This window comes from Anarhichas minor, unplaced genomic scaffold, assembly GCF_050575085.1.
Source record: "Anarhichas minor isolate MPS153535 unplaced genomic scaffold, ASM5057508v1 ptg000068l, whole genome shotgun sequence".
Lineage (NCBI taxonomy): Eukaryota > Metazoa > Chordata > Actinopteri > Perciformes > Anarhichadidae > Anarhichas > Anarhichas minor.
The window spans coordinates 879903-902153 of NW_027466514.1; the positions used below are offsets into that span (position 1 = coordinate 879903).

At 39.5% G+C, this 22251-nt stretch overlaps 1 protein-coding gene across 1 annotated transcript; it reads left to right on the forward strand.

The window, feature by feature from the left end:
* Positions 1-1226: 1226 nt before the first annotated feature.
* LOC142934379 (serine/threonine-protein kinase N2-like) lies at positions 1227-21481 on the forward strand. Its single transcript, XM_076078935.1, has 20 exons — positions 1227-2069; positions 2286-2451; positions 4504-4655; positions 5530-5731; positions 7160-7285; positions 8843-8952; positions 14376-14519; positions 15187-15262; positions 15339-15531; positions 15798-15933; positions 16487-16539; positions 16645-16702; positions 16785-16876; positions 17500-17676; positions 18510-18572; positions 18648-18724; positions 19026-19168; positions 19553-19660; positions 20177-20257; positions 20830-21481. Exons 2-20 carry the CDS (start codon positions 2292-2294, stop codon positions 21031-21033), a joined length of 2355 nt encoding a protein of 784 aa, XP_075935050.1. The 5' UTR covers positions 1227-2069; positions 2286-2291; the 3' UTR covers positions 21034-21481.
* The last annotated feature ends 770 nt before the right edge of the window (positions 21482-22251 follow it).

Sequence of the window (22251 nt, forward strand, 5' to 3'; positions counted from 1 at the left end):
TCATTCTGGTGGGCAGTGCTCATGAGTCCGCCGGGTTTAACTGTTTATTCTAGTGAAAGATTAAACGCAAAAAAGCACATTTATTTTATAGAAGTCCAGTAGTTTGCATATTAATACACTGTGCAATACTAAAATGATTCTGTCTGTATATATAATATTTTAGTTATTGTGGATTTTTTACTTAATATTCTTTATTGTTTTATTATTATTATTACTGTTTTATTATTATTACTGATTTATAATACTTGTTTTGATCTTGTTTTTTACTGTCTCTTGTTTGCACTATCCATTATATATATATATATATATATATATACTGTATATACTCCACTATGCTGCTGTAATCCTGTAAATGTCCCCTAATAAATCATAAATATAATATCATAAATATAATATCATCCTAATAAATATGGATAGGATTATTTTATTTTATCTTATCTTATTACTTCATTGTGTTTATGTGTAAATTATAGCCAGGAGGTACAATTTTGAGGTAGTTGTACTTCACTTTATTTCCATTTTAAGCCACTTCATACTTCATACTCCACTCTATTATCTGAAAGCTTCACTTTGGAGATTTAGATTATTAAAACAAAATATTAACCGACTACTGCAGGCAGTTTGATTCGTCAGTTAAATGTGAAAAATGTTAAAAACAAATGTAACAAAAATATAACTTTAGAGAGAAGATCAAACTGGTGTGCAGCATTTGCAGTACAAAAAAGTGCAAATAAACAAAATACACATAATAAAGATGATCAAAAACGTGCGAAAAACAAATGAACACAATGCAAAAGAAATATAAATCTATAAATTATAATGTGTTATTAAAGATTAAGCTAAGGAAATTCTTGTGCCAGAGTTTCATCAAATATTACAGCAGAAGAATAGCACACAAAAACAATAGAATACAAAATATAAACATATATCAACAATAGAATAACAATTATTAAGTGTGAAATAAATAATATTGACACCGGTGCAAAATGGAACACAATGGAACAGTAAGGTATAAATAAATAAAGTAAAAAATTATCAACTACAATAAAAACAAGTACAATACAACAACAAATTAGACAAGTTGCATAATGAGTACTTTTGTATATTTTGATGCTAATATTTCTACTTTTGCTAAAGTAAGATTTTGAATGCAGAACTTTTACTGGAGTATTTTTAGAGTATGGTATAGAATACAAGATATGAGTACTTCTTCCACTTCCACTGGTGTCCTTTCATGTCTACATGGTAACTTTCCTTTTAAATCAATCAATCAATCAATCAATCAGTCAATTTGATCCCGAATAATCTCCATCATCATTTGTAACGGCAACACAGCTGAGGAGAAGACAACATGCAACCAACAGACAGTATAGTGCACATGCAGGGCTTGTAAACATCCACGATGGTGGTCTAAATATCCAGGATCATGTGATTATTAACGTCTCTCACACCCCCCTTCTCAGACACAGCAGGTTTAAACAAATCTCCCCCTAAACACTGCATGCAGGCTGCTTTCTTCCTCGTCCCGAAGAGAGCAGCAGCAGCTCTGTGTTTCTCTTTTTTGGTCGGCGACGGCTCAGGAACCATGTGGTCATGCAGCGGCCAATGCAGAGCCCAGAGCAGGCAGACCAGCACTGTCAGAGAGAAGGAACTCCCCCTCTCCTGCAGAAAGAAACCCCCTCTAAAAGAGACAGAGAGAGGACGAGAGAGGACGAGAGAGAGAGAGAGAGAGAGAGAGAGAGAGAGAGAGGGGGGGGGGGATTTGGTTACAGAGGAGGACGAGGATGCAGTGGGATGGGGATGCTGCAGAGGAGGCTGCACGGAGGCATAAAAACAAACAGGAGGACAGCCTGTGTGGTCCAGGTCTCAAGATGTAGGAGCTGCATCATCAGAGAAAGAGAGAGACAATCAGAGTGTGTGTGTGAACACACCATAACATCTCTTGTGTTTCAAGGATATAGTGAAGGTGGAGAGGTGCAACCCAGAGAAGTCCTCCCTCCTCCTCCACCTCCAGGGAGGATGAGAAAGTAGTCCTCTATTCAGCAAAGGAGCGAGAGCGTCACCCCGAGGTTAGTAAAGTGCAAAGTCATCCCAATTCGATGCATCTCTTCTTTGCTCACTTGTTTTTTCTCTGTCCGGTATGGGAATGACTCCCTTCATGTTGTTCCACTTGTTATGATAAATTATCGCCCCCCCCTCTTCCTGTCCCGGCGGACTTGTCAAAGTGTGGTGATGAAGTGGAGGTTTGTTGTCTCTCTCTCTCTTGATGTGATGTCATTATCCAGGATCAGATGTTGTCCACAGCTCAGCAGATGCTGCAGGATAGCCGCTCCAAGATCGAGCTGATCCGACTGCAGATTATCAAAGTCACCCAGGCTGGCAGCAGCAGCGGTGTTGGTGGAAGCTTTGGTGAGGATGGAGACGAAAACCCTGACAGGTCCCCTTATGGAGGTCAGAGTTCACGAGACATGACCCCCTTTACAGGGTCACACAATGATGCACAGGATATTTTAATCACACATCTTGTTCTAGAGTCTTTATGTAAAATTAGGGATATTTCCCCCTACTTCTTGGATGTAAACTAGCTCTTCAGTGGCATTAAATCATCTATTGATCGATCTATGCATCTATCGGCTGTCTGTCAGCAGTAGCGACACGATCAACACGACTGTGACACAATTCATTGCTTTTTGTTTACAGTCGGACTTTCTAAATGTAGAGGAGGAAACCAGAGATTAAGAAATAATAAGAAAAAACTAAATGGACAAGTGTTGTGATGATGCAACTGTAATGCAATTGTATGGCTGAAAACCAGATATTTTAACCTCCAAAGCTCAAATCTATCATTGAACTAAATATGATCAGGGTTCAGATTGGAAATTGAAGTATTGATAACCAATTCTATCATTCCCTGCAGGTAATATATGTCGGACTATTTTATTTCTTTTCAAAAATTATAATTTAGTGTCAAAAATGAATGTCTTCCTTCGGTTTCAAGGGGTTAAAAACTAACAAAGACTTTTGTTTTTGGTGGTCAGAAGGTGAAAAGAGGTGAGGAGTGCTTGGTAGAGTTAAAAGAGGTTATTGGTGTGAATACTTTGTGAAATTGTAGCTGCAACACCCTCTAAATAACAGCTTGTTAACCTTTTCTCTCTGACAGAGCTCAAACATATCAAATATCGATAATCTTCATCTTACTTTTCCTGCTGATTTAATCCACGTATGTTGTTAGCTTTCTTTTCTTCGACGATGCTTTCGGTTGTGATGTTGCAACAAGCTGCAAAACATTTATTATTTTAGTTTCAGTTGTGTTTTTTGTGTCCCGCAAAAAAACAGTCTCGTTTTAGAAGCATTTCCACTGAAACAAAGGTCAAGTTCAGAGACGCTGAGCAGAATGTTCTGGTATCAAAGACCCACACCGGTTGTTTCGTGCTTCCTGCCAACTGCCATCTCTGTGGGTGTTGTTTGTATAATCCGGAAAGTGAAACCACTCTGGCAGCATCAATGAGTAAACGTGACATGTAATTCTGAACTAACACTGGAAAAGTAAAAGAGGACATGAAATAGGTGACGAGTAAAGTCTGTACTTTGTTTCCTCGGCTCACGTTTCCTGACCCTTGACCTCTGACCTCGTTCCCTCTCATTGATTCTGTATGATGTTGTGATCTGCGGGGGAATTGAAGTCTACTACAGCAGGCGGTTTGATTCACAGAGTCAGTTAAATGTGAAAAATGTTAAAGCAAATGTAACAAAAATATAACTTTAGAGATGAGATCAAACTGTATTCATCCCCAGGGGAAGTTGTTGTGCAGCATTTGCAGCACAGAAGAGTGCAAATTAACAAAATACACATAATAAATATGATGCAAAAGAAATGTAAACAATTAACGGTAAAGATTCACAATTCTCATCTTCTTTACGGAGGACAAGCAACACATTTCTAATTAAAATAGACATTAAATTACTGCTGTTTTTAGCAGCACTAGTAAAATGTTTCACGCCATATAAGCATAAGCAGGAATTAATTAAAAAATGTTGAGAAATTAGGTACAGAATTCATTCTTAATTGATTCATTTGAATATAAAGAAACCAGGTCAGTTCAGAAAAGGATAATTGTTGCAGATTTCTACCATTTAAAAGTAAAAGTAATAATGAAAATTGATCAAATGTTTAAAACTAGACATTCAGAAGTCGATATCACCAAAGCAGCAAGAGAAATATACTTTATTTTATCCTTATATTAACTTAGCAACAGGTGAAGGGATTTCCTCCCCAGTCATCATTTATCCTTTATGCCTTTTAGAGCTTCCATACATTTCAGATAAGTGGCTAAATGCCAGAAACATAAAACACAGTCACGTGAAGACCTTTGCCTGCAGCACAGTGACATTTTAGAGGAAAAGAGAGGGCTCACTTCAGTGTTATAAATATTGAATGCAGGAATGAAAAGAGGACGCATCGCTCGTCCCTTCACACTAAAAATACTCTCCTCTTCCTCTCAGCGATCTCTCCGGTCGCCGTCAGTGCTGTGGATGCTCGTCTGGCAGAGCTGCAGCGCTACATGCAGAGGGAGTCGGATGTGTTGTCGCTGGCCAAAGATGTGGTGAAGCAGCTGCAGGGAATCTCATCGCTGGACCAGAAGGCACTGGCTGAGGTCTGAGGCTCAATCTGTCTTATCTTATAGCTCGAGTCCAGGGACAGATACAGGCTGGTGTGCAAAATATATGCTAAGTAGTGTTATTTTGTAAGACTTTCTATACTCACAACCTTTAGCTACAGAGAAAGATGTCGACTGAGAAGATTATGGTCCCTCTGATAATCAGTTTTGGAGGTCAGAATCAGTATTTTAAACCTTGTTCATGTTCCTGTAAAAGGTTTTCCTCATAACTTGCTCATTGTCATGATGGAGAAGCATCTGAAACAGCCTTTAGATCATTAAAACATGACATGATAATACATTAAGAACCTCTGAGGACCACACTGGTGTCTTTCACAAGTTCTTTCCTCTTACAAAGCGTGTACGTATAACGGCTGACCTTTTTCCAGAGCATCCTGTCCTGACGATTCTTCTGTTGGTTTCCATTCATAAGAAGTTTGCAGAACTTTAAATCAACTTATTTGGGTTGTGTAATCAAGTCTGCGTCATGTTTTAATCATCTGATTTAGTTTAGACTGATTTCAATTATTATTAACAGACGTTAACTGTTTTATAGATCAGACAATGTAAGCAGGGTTTCAAGAGTTTATTTGATTTTTAATCAGTAATATAGATAATTGAAAACATAAAATATGCAAAGAAAATAAAGAGTTCAGAGTTTTGGTTTGTTTTCAGTTTCCAGTCACAAGGACACCGATTAGCTAAAATGTTATGTTTAATAAAAGCACATTAAAAAAGCCAAAATCAATCAGAGTTAAAGTCTTAAGTCTGGAAAACATGTTTACGTTGGAAGTGGAGCATCGGTTCCTGTATCCTAACATACCAATCAGCACTATGTTCACAACAACGCAGTGTTTTATCTTCCCTTCAGGCTCAGGCCCGGGTGCAGGAGTCCTCCCAGAAGCTGGATCTTCTGCGGCTGTCTCTGGAGAAATGCACGAAGGAAAAGAACCAGGAGCCAGAAGAGGAGGTGGACCCCTCAGAGGGACCCCCGTCTCCACGAGACTCTGGACCTGGATGTCCCCTGTCCACCTCGCCGTCCCTCTTCTCTATCCGACCCGCCTCCTTGACGGGTACGTTGCAAATTATGCTGTTTACTGACCAAAAATGATCAAATTCAAAATGTTTTCATGCGTGTATATAGATGATTAATCATCAGGCATTTTAAAAGTTTGCATGAGTAAGAGGGTCACATAAAACTACCACTTTACTTTGAATAAAGTCATGCATTTTGTCTTTGTACGTTATGGATCCTGCAGAGCACCACTTTCGGAGGTATTTTCTCATTCAAATCCGCAGCCGTTCTCTGTAGATTCATGGTTTACCAGACGCTGACCTCTGGTTGAGGGTAATCAGATGTAATCTGCTGGTTGTGGGCCGGTTCAGTTGTAAGCCAGTTTCGCCTTTGATGATGTAACAAGGAGACAAATCCATGGAGTTGCTCATGTTGGCAGCAAATAATGAGAACGAGTCTCAGAACACTCGCCTCCACAGCGGTTAGAGCTGCAGTGAGATGGAGAAAATTAGGATGAGAGAGCTCCAGACAGAACTGATTAGAGGCTTTGGGTCGAGAGATTTATCCATGGCTGACAAATGAAGGGTCTTATTTTGAAAACCGCTGCGTTCCCTTTGGTCAACTGCCTTAACTGAGATTCATTACGAGCTTGGGTGGATTATGAGACAGTGGTCCTCTGGGCCCAGACATGCAAAGGGCCCCACCACCTCTCCTATATAGGAGAAAGACTCACAGACTTCATACAGTTCAGCCTCTTTGTGTTGTAAGTAATGCATCATTGTGTCTCTTTGTAGTTGCTTTGTGATCTTTTCATATCTCTTTGTAGACATTTTGTGTCTCTTTGTAGTTGCTTTGTATCTCTTTGCGGTTGTTTTGTGTCACTTTGTAGCTGTTTTGTGACTCTGAAGTCATTCTGAGTCTCCTTGGAGTTGATTTGTGTTTCTTTGTTGTCCTTTCCTGTCTCTTTGTAGCCATTTTGTGGTTGTTGTTGGTGTCTGTTTGTAGTTGTTTTATGTTTGTGGTCATTTTGAGTTCCAGGTTGGTATGATTGTTTTGGAGGACAAGGCCTGGGGGGCCTTAGAGTTTGGGCCCCTGGGCCTGTGTCCTGTAGTCCCGTTCAGTAATGATTACCAGTAGAGCAGCACGAGAAACATGCATGGATGGTTATTATTTAGTAAGATCAGAGCTAAAAATCACATAAAACTTGTGTGTACTTACTTTTACACTTGATAGCAACACATTCTTATTTTTACATTTAGACTTTCAGAAAATATAAACGATACATAACTATATTAATATAGAAACACACACAAGACAAACACAATTTTAGTATTTAGTAGTAAATTCAAGACCTTTGTTGTCTCCTAATAGAAGAGGTATTACAGTTTGACCTTTAACACATTTAATTTAGCAGATGCTCTCGTTGTAAACTGAGAATCAAATATTCTGTTTTTTAAAGTCAACATTTTCTTTATTATTGTTTCAGGCAAACTTGAAGTCCGACTTCTTGGATGTGAAGATTTACTGAAACCTCGGACAAACCCGGAGCAGGAAAACCACCCGAGTCCCACTGAGGACAGTTCAGGGGCTCACAGGACGGACGGACTCTCTGGTAAGTGGACAAGTTGTATTTTAGTTCAGTTTCTCAGCTGTGTTTCCTACTGAAGGATGAAATGTTACTGATCAATAGAATTCTTGCAGTTATGAAAACTAACAATAATAATACAGTAAAGAGTAAGAATAAGGTAGTGCTTTAACTTCAGGGCTGTCTGAGTCATTTTGGATGAATTATAGATAAAATAGAAAAGTTGTTTCAACATGCGAAAATGTGAATTTATTTTCTAATGATAAATTAAGAATTATTCACTTAATTGTTTTCTTTTCGTTAGTGATATATTATATTGTATTTTTTAGAACAAAAATGGATCAACAGGATACACATTTATATGTGATTATGAGTTACTTAAAAGCATGTTCAGGTGAGAGTGAATGTTTTTGACCTTGTGAACAGAAGTTATGTTAAATACCAGCTGCTTCCAGAGCTTTCAATCCTTTCTTATGGTCTTCATCTATGGATGGAACTTGCTCAGTTGTATGACGTTGTTTTGTTGTTTTGCTCACTAAAAGCTTTTTTTCTTGTACTGAAACATGCGTGTTAAGTATGAAATCCTCGTATAAAGGTTAATCTAATATCAGCATTTTATTACATTATAACTTCTGCCAATGACGTTGGAAGTCATCTCAAAAAGCCCTTTTCTGAATGGCATGACATTTACTTTCTAATGTCATAACGTCTCACAGAAAAGACAAATGATAAACATTTATAACTTAGTTTAAGTGAGCAGCTTTAGAAGTAGGAGCCTTTATTCATACTGACGAATGAAAGGTTTTATTTTGAAACGCTACGTTCACGTTGGTCACCTGCCTTTAGCAGCTGAAGAGTTGGTGGAGACCAAACCAGATCTAAAAGTAACGTGAATATTTGACTTACATTCATCAGGTGGATCGATGGGATGATAATGTTGCCCCGTGTCTGCTGGATGTGGAAGTTGTGTTGGTGGGACTTACAATGACTCTGAAAAGGAGCAAAGCAGACACAAAGAGACTCAAATTAACTACAAAAAGACTCAAAATGACTACAAAGAGACTAGAAATCACAACAAAGCAACTACAAAGAGACTCATGTCTTCAAAGACACACAAAACAATTGCACAGGTTTCCTTGTTGGATGATTACGTGTCAGACTCCTGAGTCCGTCCGCTTGTTGTGAAGTTTTTCTGCTCCAAAGTGGCCAAAAAACAACAATGAATGCATCTTTAAGTTAATTCAAATGAACTGTCCACATTGTCACACCACTTTGCTTCTTTGAACACACACATATTTTATTGCACTCATATTATTTTCTAGTCCAGAAAAGATATTTAGTTTTATATCTTTATATTTCAGTTGAAATTAACTTCCTGAGTGTAACTGTGACGTGTGCAAAAACCAAAACTAAAGGTGCACATATTACAGTAACTTAACAAGTGTATTATACGTTTTAACTTGTTTAGTTGATAGTTATAATTAGACTTTTGACTAGAAACACTTTCTGTAAACAGAGCAGAGAGGTCGAATGGGCCGGATCGAGCTTGTTGTGATTTTTTGGGTATTTCTTTCTGTGCATCAGCGGAGGTCAGCGCGGTGCTTCGGCTCGACAGCAGAGCGGTCGGCCGGACGCGCTGGTCCGCCGTCAGCAGGCTGACCTGGGATCAGACGTTCTGCATCCAGCTGGAGCGCGTGAGTCCAGTCACTGACATGCAGTCAGAAAAAAATAAAAAATAAACTCAACTCAAAATGGTTTAAAATAGATTTAGATTATTAAATGGAAGCAGAAAAAAAAACAGCAAATCATCACATTTCTGTAATTTTTGCACAGAAAATTCATTTTTTGTTTATTAAAATAATTAATTAATCGACGAATCATTTCAAGTGTTGTATAAACTGTGTGGTGATTTAAATTATAACAGAACATCACATTTTAAAAGCTCTTTTTGTTTTGTGAGCAAAAATCTTAGTTAAAACAAAACTAAAGCTGTCAAAAAATTGTACAATATTTCCCCCTGAGATGTAAATGGAGCAAAAAAGTACAAAAGAAAAGTAGAAAAGTAAAGTACAACTACCTTAGAGTAGGATACTTTAGTTAATGCACTTAGTTACATTCGATGAGGACATTAATTAAACCACGAAAAACGTGACATGAAAACATTTATGGGATAAAAAACTCCACCTATTTTTAATCATGACCAGTTTGAAAGTGTCGGAGAAACTCAAACGATCGCTCCACCACAGATTTCCCATCATGTAAACCTCCTTTACCGTCGACCAGCTTCAGTATCATTGGAGTCATTCTTCATGTTAATTCTGATCCACACCACCAACGTCCGATCAGTCGTCCTTCTGCATGAGCTTCCCTCCAGATCGTCCTGTTTCAACCTGAAGTAGAGTTACAGACACCAGAGGGTCACTGGGGCACAGATGTTCTCCTTGTATGATGAATGCACCGTCTACTTTGTGACATTGGTGCAGAAATAAAACATCGGCAGCTTGCAGGCTGCAGAACAACGCTGCAGGTGCTGACACACATACTGTATATTTATATATAAATATATTTATATATATAAAACCAGCAGCCACAGGACTTTATACAGAGGACACCATGCAGGACAGAGAACACACTGACACGCCACATATGAAGAGTTACATTTAGAGGGTAGTTCAGTACCTCTGCATAGTATCACGGATCAGAGTCATGGATCCGTACGGATCACGGATCGACACCGGTCCATCACACCACTAAATAAATTAAATAAATAGTTATAGGACCATAAATACAAAATGCAAAAGAAAACCGGAAATTGAATCTTCTCACAGATATTTATTCAAATCAGACATACACACTTTGTGATCGGGAGTTTTTAAAAAGTAAAAAAATAGTATTGTATTTACATTTGTATTGTATTTACATGTCTTTAACGTCCCTAGTCTTGTTTGTTGTTGTGTTCATGGTCAGCTGTGCCACTCCTTGAAGCAGTTCCTGTCTGCTATGACACACAGAGCCACATCACACTCCATGCACTTCCAGGGCGTCGACAGCCTCACTTGCCTGGTCTGCCTGCAGTGCAGACACGTCCTGCGTCCGTACGACGCCCTCTTGCTCGCGTCGGGTTGATCGGATATCGGCACGGGCAGGTGTCCGCTGTGCGCCTGCGCCGGAGGCACCGCCACGGTGACGCCGCACAGCTGGGCCGTCAGCTCCTGCAGGAAGGCCCGGTGGGTCATCGGCTGCTCCTGCTTCTCCCGGCACAGCTCCTTGTGGAGGAGGAAGCTGTTGGTGGCAGCGATGTCCAGGAAGTGGAAGAACAACGTGCGGTACCAGCGCATGGTCTTGTGGTGCACGTAGTGCTGGATCAGCTGGTCCGACAGGTCCACGCCGCCCATGTGCTTGTTGTAATCCACGACGGGCGTCGGGCACGCGATGTATTTGGCGGTCCACTCGCCGTTAGGAGACTTGACCCTCCTCTGCACGGTGCTGCCGGAGTACGCCGGGTGGATCGTGGAGCAGACGGAGACCTCGCGAGTGTCCATCCACTTCACAAAAACCAGCGGGCCGTCGCGGATCCACCTGATGGAGCCTCTGGGATCCTTCTTCCTCAGAGCGTTGGAGTCCGTGCTTGGGCACCCTCTTCTGTTATCCTTATACGTGCCGCACGCTCCGATATTCAGGCTGAACAGATCCTTGAAGAGCTTCGGGCTGGTGTAGAAATGGTCCACGTACAAATGAAAGCCGCTGCCCAGGTACGCCGTCTTCACCAGGGACATGACGGAGTCGTACGCAAGTCCAACGCCCGAGGGGAACTGCGACTTCCCCGTGTACACGGTAAAATCCCAGGTGTAGCCGTTGCTGCCGTCGGCCAAAGCGAAGAGTTTGAAGCCCCACTTCGTCGGCTTCCCCTTCATGTGCTGCAGCATCGCGGCGCGTGCATTCGTCGGCACCATCCTCTCGTCTACTGACAGGTTCTGCCTCGGGTGGTAAAAAGACTTGCAGGCATCTTTGATCGAGTCCAGAAGGGGCTTCAGTCGAAACAGGCGGTCGTGATCCGGCGACCCCTTCCTTCTGTCGTTCTCCGCGTCCCTCTCGGGGTCGCTCATGTGGATGTTCCACGAGATCACCCGGTACCGGTCCCGCGGCATCACGTTGGCCGGGAACGGCACGCTGAAGATGCTTCTCTTCTTCCAGTAGTCCTGGATGTTATCCAGCTTCACCAGCGCAAAGAAGAAAGTCAGCCCCACGTACTTGAAGAACTCCTGGGTGTCGAGGTCGGTCCACGAATATTTTTTGCCCTTTTCGATGTTTTTGGCCGCTTGTTTGTTCGTGTTTTGACAAAGAGTTTGAACCGCGTCGTTGCTGAAAAACAGTTTGAAGAGGTCCAGCGGTGTGTACGTGGTGTTGGAGTTCAGCTGATGTCCCGGCGGTCTCGCTGGGATGAATCTTCTCGGCACCGGACACGTATCCGGATCTGTATCGGTTTTCCAGGTCGCGGTCGAGGGTGCCTGAGGTGGAGATCTGGATCTGGTCTGGAGTGTTGATCCTTCTCGTGCACGCCTGGACCTGGAGCCCCGTGAACTCTTCATATGTGGCGGGGAAGGAGATCGCTCTCTGGGCGGCTCTTCTTCTGTGGAAGCATTTCCTGCAGCAGAGTTGCTCGGCTCCTCGGCGTCCTCTTGCTCGTCTTCACTGTGAAACAAATAAAAATCATCAGAAAGAGCGAAGGTTTGAAATATCAGATCACATATCATCAGACCAGAAAGTACATGAGGACAATAGCTGCTTGATATCCCCAAACTCCACACAGAGACTGAGGTTTGTCAACAACCTTGCATCGGTTTAGAGAGGTCTGCAGGACGTAAGCAGCTACAGGAGACACCAACAACATCCTGCACCTCCTCCAACCCTTTACCTCAGATATTCAGTCCGTATTCTGAGATAACAAGTCATTATTTTGAGATACCAAGTCATTATTTTGAGATAAGTCATTATTTTGAGATAACAAGTCATTATTCTGAGATACCAAGTCATTATTTTGAGATAACAAGTCATTATTTTGAGATAACAAGTCATTATTATGAGATAATAAGTCATTATTTTGAGATAACAAGTCATTATTTTGAGATACCAAGTCATTATTATGAGATAACAAGTCATTATTTTGAGATACCAAGTCATTATTATGAGATAACAAGTCATTATTTTGAGATAACAAGTCATTATTTTGAGATAACAAGTCATTATTATGAGATAACAAGTCATTATTATGAGATAACAAGTCATTATTTTGAGATACCAAGTCATTATTATGAGATAACAAGTCATTAATGAGATGACAAGTCATTATTTTGAGATAAGTCATTATTCTGAGATAACAAGTCATTATTTTGAGATAACAAGTCTTTATTCTGAGATAACAAGTCATTATTATGAGATAACAAGTCATTATTTTAAGATATTTAGTCATTTTTGAGATAACAAGTCATTATTATGAGATATTTAGTCATTATTTAGAGATATTTAGTCATTATTTTGAGATACTAATTTTATATTTAGAGATATTAAGTCATTATCTTTAGATAACAAGTCATTATATTTAGATACTGAGTCATTACTTTCAGATATTAAGACAATAAAGCATGGTTTCATATCTGTACATTTACATATATGGATATGTATTTTGACCATAATAATAATCATAAGATAAATCATCTACATGCGAGTGTTTCTTTCTGAATATTATTTTCCAGGAAACCAAAACAAAACATTCCTCCAAAACATTCAGTTTGTGGACATCTTAACATAAACTCCAGCTCACATCCACGTCTCTCTCTTGAATCTTTGGACATTATATCTTAGTTATGTGGTGACATTAAACACTCCCCCCTCATGCGTGTCTGATGTCTTGATCACAACACAAGTTACAAAAACACACGTGCACCGCTCACATCAGATCCTCAGCCGGATCGATTCCCTCCTGATAAGCCATCTCTTCATCTGTGAGGAAACTCTCTGCTCCGGACTCTCCGTCGTCTTCACTCTCCACCACAATGGGCGCCTCCGCTGTGCTGTTCGACGCCATTTTTTGGGAGAAAGAAGTAAAATAAAGTAAATTAAAGCCCGAGTCAGCCGGTCCTCAAACAAAGTGTTCCATCTCGAAAAGACGGCGCGCGTATTTTTTTTCGGTTTCGCCTTCGTCCCGTTCGCCTCGTTGTCATTGGCTGGTGCTCCTTTTCCTTCTGATGTCACTTCCTGTCATTTTCACTTCCTGTCCGATTTTACCTGGAACATGGGCTCGCGCCGTTCAACACTGTCCGAGTGCGCAGAGGACAATCGATACATTATTTTTTATACAAACAGTAGACTTCTCATTATTGCGGTTGCTGCCCAAAAATAAAGGACTCTTCTTCTTCTTTGGATTCGGCAGACTTGACACAACGCTGCCCGCTATTGTTGTTCTTCTTCTGTTAGTTTAATGGCGGGCAACCGTTACATATACGTTGAATACTGCCACCTACTGGACCGGAGTATGTAGTGAGAGATATTTTCCACTGTATATATATATATTTATATATTTAAAAAAAATGATATATAATATATATATATACATGTATATATATTATATATATTTTTTTAATTTATTTTTTATTTTCTATAATAAAATATATATATATATTTAAATATTTTATAATGAATATATATTTTATATATATATATATATCCAGTTTCACCAGAAAGTTTAAAAGGAAGAGTTTTTTTCACATTGGGGGTATAAAGTCTTTAAAGTAAGTAAAGTATTTAAAATCCATTGGTTTATTATTGTTGTAGTTCTGTCTATGACCAGCAGGTGTCTCCCTAATACCTCCAGAAATTCATTCGTCACAGAATCTAAATCTTCACTCAATTAAAACTCAACTAAAACTTTTGAATCTGAGAAAAGAAATCAGGTTCAGACATTTTAATACTTTTGTTTGTTTTTGCAATGCTCAATTAAAACAATGGGGAACCACAACAATTCTGAAACGACTCCATCTGAAATCTTCAAAGCAAATCAGTTATTTCTTGGTGTTCATTGATCGTGTACCTGTTCTGTCTGCTGTGTCTTTGCTGACAGTCTCGAGAGCTGGAGGTCGCTGTCTTCTGGCGGGACCGGAGGGCCATGTGTGCGGTGAAGTGCCTGCGGCTGGAGGAGATGATGGACAACCAGAACCACAGCCAGGAGATCAGTCTGGAGCCACAGGGCCTCCTGTACGCTGAGGTACACACCAAGACCTGATAGCAAAGGGCCTGTAACGACCAGTCAGACACCTGTACGCTGAGGTACACACCAAGACCTGGTAGCGAAGGGCCTGTAACGACCAGTCAGACACCTGTACGCTGAGGTACACACCAAGACCTGATAGCTAAGGGCCTGTAACGACCAGTCAGACACCTGTACGCTGAGGTACACACCAAGACCTGATAGCGAAGGGCCTGTAACGACCAGTCAGACACCTGTACGCTGAGGTACACACCAAGACCTGATAGCAAAGGGCCTGTAACGACCAGTCAGACACCTGTACGCTGAGGTACACACCAAGACCTGGTAGCAAAGGGCCTGTAACGTACAGTGATTGATATATCAGCATATATTCCATGTATACAAAACTTAAGAAAAATATCCATAACCATAAATAAAGAATATAATATTGCAATCAACGTTTCACATTATTACCCAACAAATATATCTTTTCATCTTAACCCATCAATGGATAAATTGTTGAATATCAATATTTCAATACAGGTAAATACTTTCTCTAAATTCTGTTGCGTTTGCTGTGTAAGAAAATACAAACATCTGATGCATTTCACATAGAAGAAGTTAATCTGTGCATAAAAACGGGTGATGTCCAAATTAAGAAATCCTTCTGTTGTTGGTTTTACAGCTTCAATTCATCGACACTGTTGTTGAGCGGCAGCCGAAGCTGAGACGTCAGCGTTGTATCTTCACTAAAGAGAGAGGTAACATTACAGACTAACATATTTCATTCCTGTTTCTCTTCCTGCAGTGTAATTTAATATTTCCTCTCTTCCTCAGGGAAGAACTTCCTCAGAGCGGCCCAGATGAACATGAATTTTGCCACGTGGGGCCACCTGATGATGAGCGTCCTCCCTCGCTACAGCTCCTTCACCACGTTCAGCTCGTCCCTCTCCACGACCCCCGACCTGGTGGCCGACAACACCCAACGTCCCACCGAGAGGGAGCCTGAACGCACCACTCCACTGCCAAGGTTCAGATCCTTTCGCTTCAGTAAAATGTAGTTTAAGTATTTAGAATGTGACTGTTCTACTATTATATGTTCCGATATTAGATTATTGTTACGCAGGATTTTACTGTTGTTTGAGTCTGTTAGTGCAAACCTCTGCTAAACCTTTACTTTCATTGTGGCATCCTTTTGCAACACTATGTTTATTTTAGCTTTTACTTTATGACGTATAATTTCTGTGTCTTTGTGCCATTTTCATTTGCTTTGTTTTTGTCTTTGTTTATCTGCAGTGAAGCTCCAGAAACCCGACTCAGCATCACTGAGGATCAGTCGTCTCCCGACAGCCTCGAGGAAGACGACGCTCCCGTCATCATCACCACCGCAGCACACAAAACATCATCTGTGTCTGCAGCGCCAGAGATACTGGTACTGGTGTTTTATTTTATGTTTTTACACTGTTATCCAAAGTGACTTATAAATGAGTGAAGCATAATATAATATAATAATACAAGTAAAAAGCCACACTACAGCACAGCTAAATGCTAAGCTATCCGGTAGCATGGCTAACAACGAAAATGATTCCCGTGATTTCCAAGAAGAAATACTCATTATACAGAATGACTCTCAGAATAATATATATTATATAATTAATCGTAATTATTGATGCATTTATGTGTTCATCATGTTAATGTTGCAGTTGGTAAATGTGGAGCTGCTTACCTGATACACTGCTGCGTATATATCAATCTATAATAATATATTCAAATTCATTTTTTGTATCAAGCTGTCAGATAAATGAAGTGGAGTGAAAATAACAATACTTCCCCCTGAGATGTAGTGGAGTAGAAGTATAAAGTAGCATAAAGTAGAAATATTCAAGCAATAACTGCAGTGGATCAGATAGAAAAGAAGATATTTGGATGTGATTTGTGGCTGCGGACGAATCGTAAAATGTTTCAAACTGTGTCTCCATTTACAGTCATCCATAAACACCACAGAAGGAAGTGAAGATCAGCCTGTATCTGCTCTAAAGTACACAACTACACATGTACATGTACACACAAATATTCATCTTATATACTGTAAAAGTAGAAAATAACGTGTCGCCTATATTTTCTTTATTTCTGTCCCCCCGAGGATGCAGAAGGAAGATTTCAAGTACATTTCGGTTCTGGGCCGAGGACACTTTGGAAAGGTAAAAGTTTAAACGTTTTTCACTTCAGCTCGTTCTCGTGTTTGTTGTCCTCAGTCATTTGGTTGTGAACGTTTCTGTTCAGGTCCTGCTGGCAGAGTTTAAGAAGACAGAAAAACTTTACGCCATCAAAGCCTTGAAGAAGAGAGACATTGTGACTCGCGATGAAGTGGACAGGTGAATGTGTGTGAAGGGAAAGCTTCGAAGAGTCCAAATTACAAAAATGTATAAACAGGTAGACCAGGGTTCACCCAGATGACAAAGTATTTTGTCTTCGGTAACAAGTAGTTCCAGTAAAAACTGGACAGATTGAGGTCTGTGGTTTATCCTGATGCACATCTTACCAAAAATGACTCATTTGTCGTGTGTTTTCCCAGAAAAGTCCAGCAACACGTGTCAATTTCCTCTTGTTACATAACAAGCATACAGTCCTTTCAAAATAAACGCGTTTGACTTAATTAAACTCTATTGAACAGAATGAAGACCCTTTATTGGATTCTTCATTTAAACATTAGCAAAGCTATTACAGACTAATTAAACGCCTGCTGTAATTTAAATGAGTTTTAAGCTAAAAGGAGACAGAGGTAAAACAGTTATTGTTTTTCTCAGGCTTTTGGTCAGGGGCCCATTTTGTGTAAACTTGTTTGTTTCTTTTATTTGACAGAATTTGTACCAATGCACCTGTAGACTCAAGGCCATACTGAAGTACTGAGCTCAAACATGCAAGACATTCAGTCAACGTCTAGAAGATAGATGAAGTTCACAGTGACTCTTGTTGAAAGTGAGGTTTTGTTCTGCAGCCTGATGAGCGAGAAGAGGATCTTCGAGATGATCAACGCATCCAGACACCCGTTCCTGGTGAGTCTCCACGGCTGCTTCCAGACCAGCGACCACGTCTGCTTCGTCATGGAGTATTTACCAGGCGGCGACCTCATGATCCACATCCACAACAACGTCTTCAGCGAGGCCCAGACCCGGTTCGTTTTTATTTATCCTCTTGTTGTTTAAAGACACAAAACAGTGCATCTCAGCAAAGCAGTGAATGTAACTATAAGTACGTTTACTCAGGTTCTGCATTTTTAAAGTTACTGTGAGGAACTTTTGACATGTTATGAAACTGTCTTAATTTAATACTGATGCCTCGATATGAGAGAACCAGGACTGAGAGGGCCAGACTGTCAGACCCTGCTGCTGTACAATGAGAGGGTTTCTAAAGGGACTCTGGTGCTCAGAGACACTACCACTGTTGTCCACAGGGGCCGCCAAAAACACCACAAAGTGAAAGTTCCTCGTAGTAGCTTTAAATACAATTTTGAGGTATTTGTACTTTCCATTTCATGTTACTTTGTGCTTCTACTCCACTATAATTTGGAGGTAAATATTGTACTTTCTACTCCACTTCATTTATTTTACAACATTAGTCATTCTACAGATTTAGATTATTGCTTCAAAATATAAAATTAGATAATAAATGATGATGTTTTATTATAGATTAAGCTGCCTAGCAGTATATAAAGTAATTAAAATGAGCTCAGTGATGAATACATTAATGAGTACTATGAGTACTTTTAGTATTGGTACTTTAAGTATACTTTGATTCAGCTAATACAGTTGTACTTTTACATATTTTGTTTTTACTAAAAATTTTAATTTCTTTATAAAAGGGTACATCAAAGAAAAAACAGATATTCATATTATTTTAATACTTCGTACTGTGAACCTTTAACATTCAAATATACTGTACATATCTTTTAAATTGTGGTAATATAATTTAGAATTATAATCTAGTAAAACCTGTTGTTGTTTACAGGTTTTATTCAGCATGTGTCCTGCTGGGTTTAGAGTTCCTGCATCTGAATAAAATCATCTATCGGTGAGTGGTACCGTGCCGTAGAACGCTACTGACGTTAACTTCAGGTGTAACTACGTGTACTGTGTGTTTAAACAGAGATCTGAAGCTGGACAACCTGTTAATGGATGCGGATGGATTCATAAAAATCACAGACTTTGGCCTTTGTAAAGAAGGTGAGTTGATTTAGGACATTGTTTGTATCCAGCACATCACCTGACTCTTCTACGTTGCTGCTACAACTTATTTATTCACTACATTTGATCAGATTTACAGAAAAACTGTGTTTTTGTTTGTAGAAAAATGGGATAATAACAGTGTTTTGCTCTCTGTGACAAGTAGCATTGCATTTTTTTGACACTATCACCAATTTAAATGGTCAAATCCTTCACAGAAAGGCTTTAATTACTCTTTAAACCTCACTCAAACCTCTTCTTAGGTCGATACGTGATGATTTTTCTGTCTCTTTTTTCTCAGGGATGGGTCACGGGGATCGGACCGCAACCTTCTGTGGGACTCCTGAGTTTCTGGCTCCTGAGGTCTTGACGGACGACAACTACACCCGAGCGGTGGACTGGTGGGGGATGGGCGTCCTCATCTTCGAGATGCTCGTAGGAGAGGTTGTTAACACGAATTTTGGTTTTCCTTTCAGCAGTTTTTGCATATTTTCTGTCCACACAAATTTTAACGTCTAGTTGCAGAAGTAGAGACCCAGTTATCAAAATTCCAGAATATACCAAAGTTAAAGGGGTTAGTTGTGATGCTTAGAAGTGTGGTTGTAAAGAAAATATTCTAAATATAGCACTTAAACTGATATTGATTATTTTAGGAGTCTAAAATACGTCCACAGCAGAACATCACTTTGCTGGTTCTGCTGTCTGTTTCTCTAAACTCCAACTGTAGTGAAACACTGACTATGGAGAAGAAGCTCATACAACCACGCTTCTAAACATCACTACTGTCCCTTTAAACCTGTAACTCAGCACCTCTCTGCCATGCTATAGTCTCCGTTCCCCGGTGAGGATGAGGAGGAGGTGTTCGACAGCATCGTCAACGATGACGTGCAGTATCCAGGGTCTCTTCCTCCTGATGTCGTCGGCATCCTCCAGAAGGTAAAAGCCTCTTTTCTGTTGCTCTGATTTTATTACAATTACTTGAGATATTTATAATAATATATTATTTTATTTGTCATTAAATCAGTATAACTTTGAAAACCTAAGGATCTTGAATTGGAATATAAAATATAAATGTATATATATAATAGTTGTTTGTTGTAATTTTTCGCATAAATATAGAATTTTCTTTCAAAAGAAAAAAAAAGAATATATATATGCAAAGAATTATGCATATATATATATATATATATATATACAGTATTTATAGGCAGAAAATTACAACAAACAACAATTATATAAATAAATATATCAAAAGAAAACAAAAAGCGAAACATTTTATTATGAAGATCCTTCGGTTTAATATCAAAGGTTTATGGCTGTAAAGGTTCGAGACAGATTCTGGGTAAAAAGACTGTAACCTCATTATCTCTTCATAAAACTTGATGTGATTGTGATAACTGGTATTACTTATTCATTTTAAGTATAATAGTATTTATAATCCTGTTGCTGCAGCTGTTGAAGAAGAATCCTCTGAAGAGACTCGGAGCCGGAGAGAGGGACGCGATCGAGGTCAAAGGAGAGAAATTCTTTGAGGTAAATCACTTTATTTAGACTTTACTTTTACTCTCCAAATAAATAAATGGTCAACCTCCAAACCTGATAAGATCCACGTCCACCACTTCTAAATCAGCCTATTGAGGTGTTGATGTGTATTGATTACGCTCATATACTGAACCTGGTCAGAGCTGCGAGAAACACTTTCCACTAAGTTACTGATTCTTGGATCCTTTGTGACTGAAAACTGTTACTTTAATGATGAATTTATGGGCATAACGTATGGATATATTATGGTACTAATACCACACTGTGAAAATACTTCACTACAAGTAAAAGTCCTGCGTTTAAACCCGTACTGAAGTGAAAGTATGTTATCAATTAAATGTACTGAGAGTACAAAGCATTGATAACATGTTCCCTGTCAGTTCTTTCCTACTATATCTGATTAATTGATTCATATTACTGCTGCATTATTGCATTGTAACTCCTCCTGTTGGCTGGTTTAATCTACATCAATGCATCATATTCTATAAGATCATATGTTTGTCTCTAAAAAGAACAAACAGTCTGTTTCCAGCTTTGTGACAGATGACACCTTCATCTTTCAGACCATCGACTGGGAAGCCCTTCTGGCCAGGAAAGTGAAGCCGCCCTTCCTGCCGTCAATCAAGGAGTCGATGGACGTCGGCAACTTTGACAGCGAGTTCACTCAACTCCAGCCGATCATGTCGCCTCCCTCCAAACCCTTCGTCCTCTCCGCCGAGCAGCAGGAAGCCTTCGCAGACTTCGACTTCTGCGCCTTGTACGGATGAAGGACGAGCTGAAGAAGGACCAGGGTGGGAAAATGTAGTTTGTGGCCGAGAAGTCAAAGTTTGTCTACTTCAGAGGAGGAACTAGCATCTTTTACGTATATCGAAAAGTAAAATAATTCAAGTGCTAGCTCCTTTAATTAGTTATTTATTTGAATTAAAAGATGAAATGTTGAGCCGTTTAGCAAGAACATTGACAAGACTCTTTAAAACTTGAGTCTTTAGCATATTGCCGTACTACAATTACTAAGCATTTGCTCATGAGAACCACTAATGTGACATGAGTAAACTCACTTTATGCTAACTTGTATTGGCCGTCATAACGTTTGACTTTATAGACTAAATTGATTCATTAAAAAAAGGATAGATTAAAGGAACATTAAAACTTTTTAGGAAATAGGCTTATTAACTTTATTGCCGAGAGTTAGATGAGAAGATTGATACCGGTAAACACGAGGCTACTGGTTAGCTTAGCTTAGCACAAACACTGGACCACTTAGGGGGCCAATTAGCTAGTCTAGCTAAGCCCCCGCTAGCTGTTTCCCCCCGTCTCCAGTCTTTGTGCTAAGCTAAGCTAATCGACAGCTGGCAGTAGCTTCAAATTTATTGTACAGACAAGAGAGTGGTATCGATCATATCATCTAAAAAAGATAAATCACAAAGTGTCAACTTACTCCATTAAAACCAAAATGATTTGTTAGTTGGAGTCTAATCATTATCATAATAATCAAGCATTAATTACTTTAATGTTGTAGCTGTGAGCTCATTTGAAGTACGTCAGGGTAGATTAAACTATAATAATGCATCATAATTTATTAGTTGATTCATATTCTGTATTATTAATGTGAATATGCAAAGTAACTAAAGCTGTCAGACGAATGTAAGTGAAGTAGCATGAAATGGAAACACTCTAAAACGTATACTAAAATACAATATTTTAGTAAGAGAACTTATTTCTTTCCACAACTAAAGGAGGTTTCCCACCCTGGTCTTCAAAGCACCACCATCTAAACAAACACTTTGAGTATTTCTGCAGCTCAGCCATTTTCAAACAGGACTCTACATACGATCCAATGGCTGATTCCGCTGACTGCTCTCACCGCCAGACGATCGGCAGCTGATCGACTAAACCAGGCAGCATCTATTTTTTTTGTTTTTGTTTTCAACAGAGCAAAAGAAAGTGATTTTAACCATTTATATTCTCTGTAGAGAGTCAAGCTT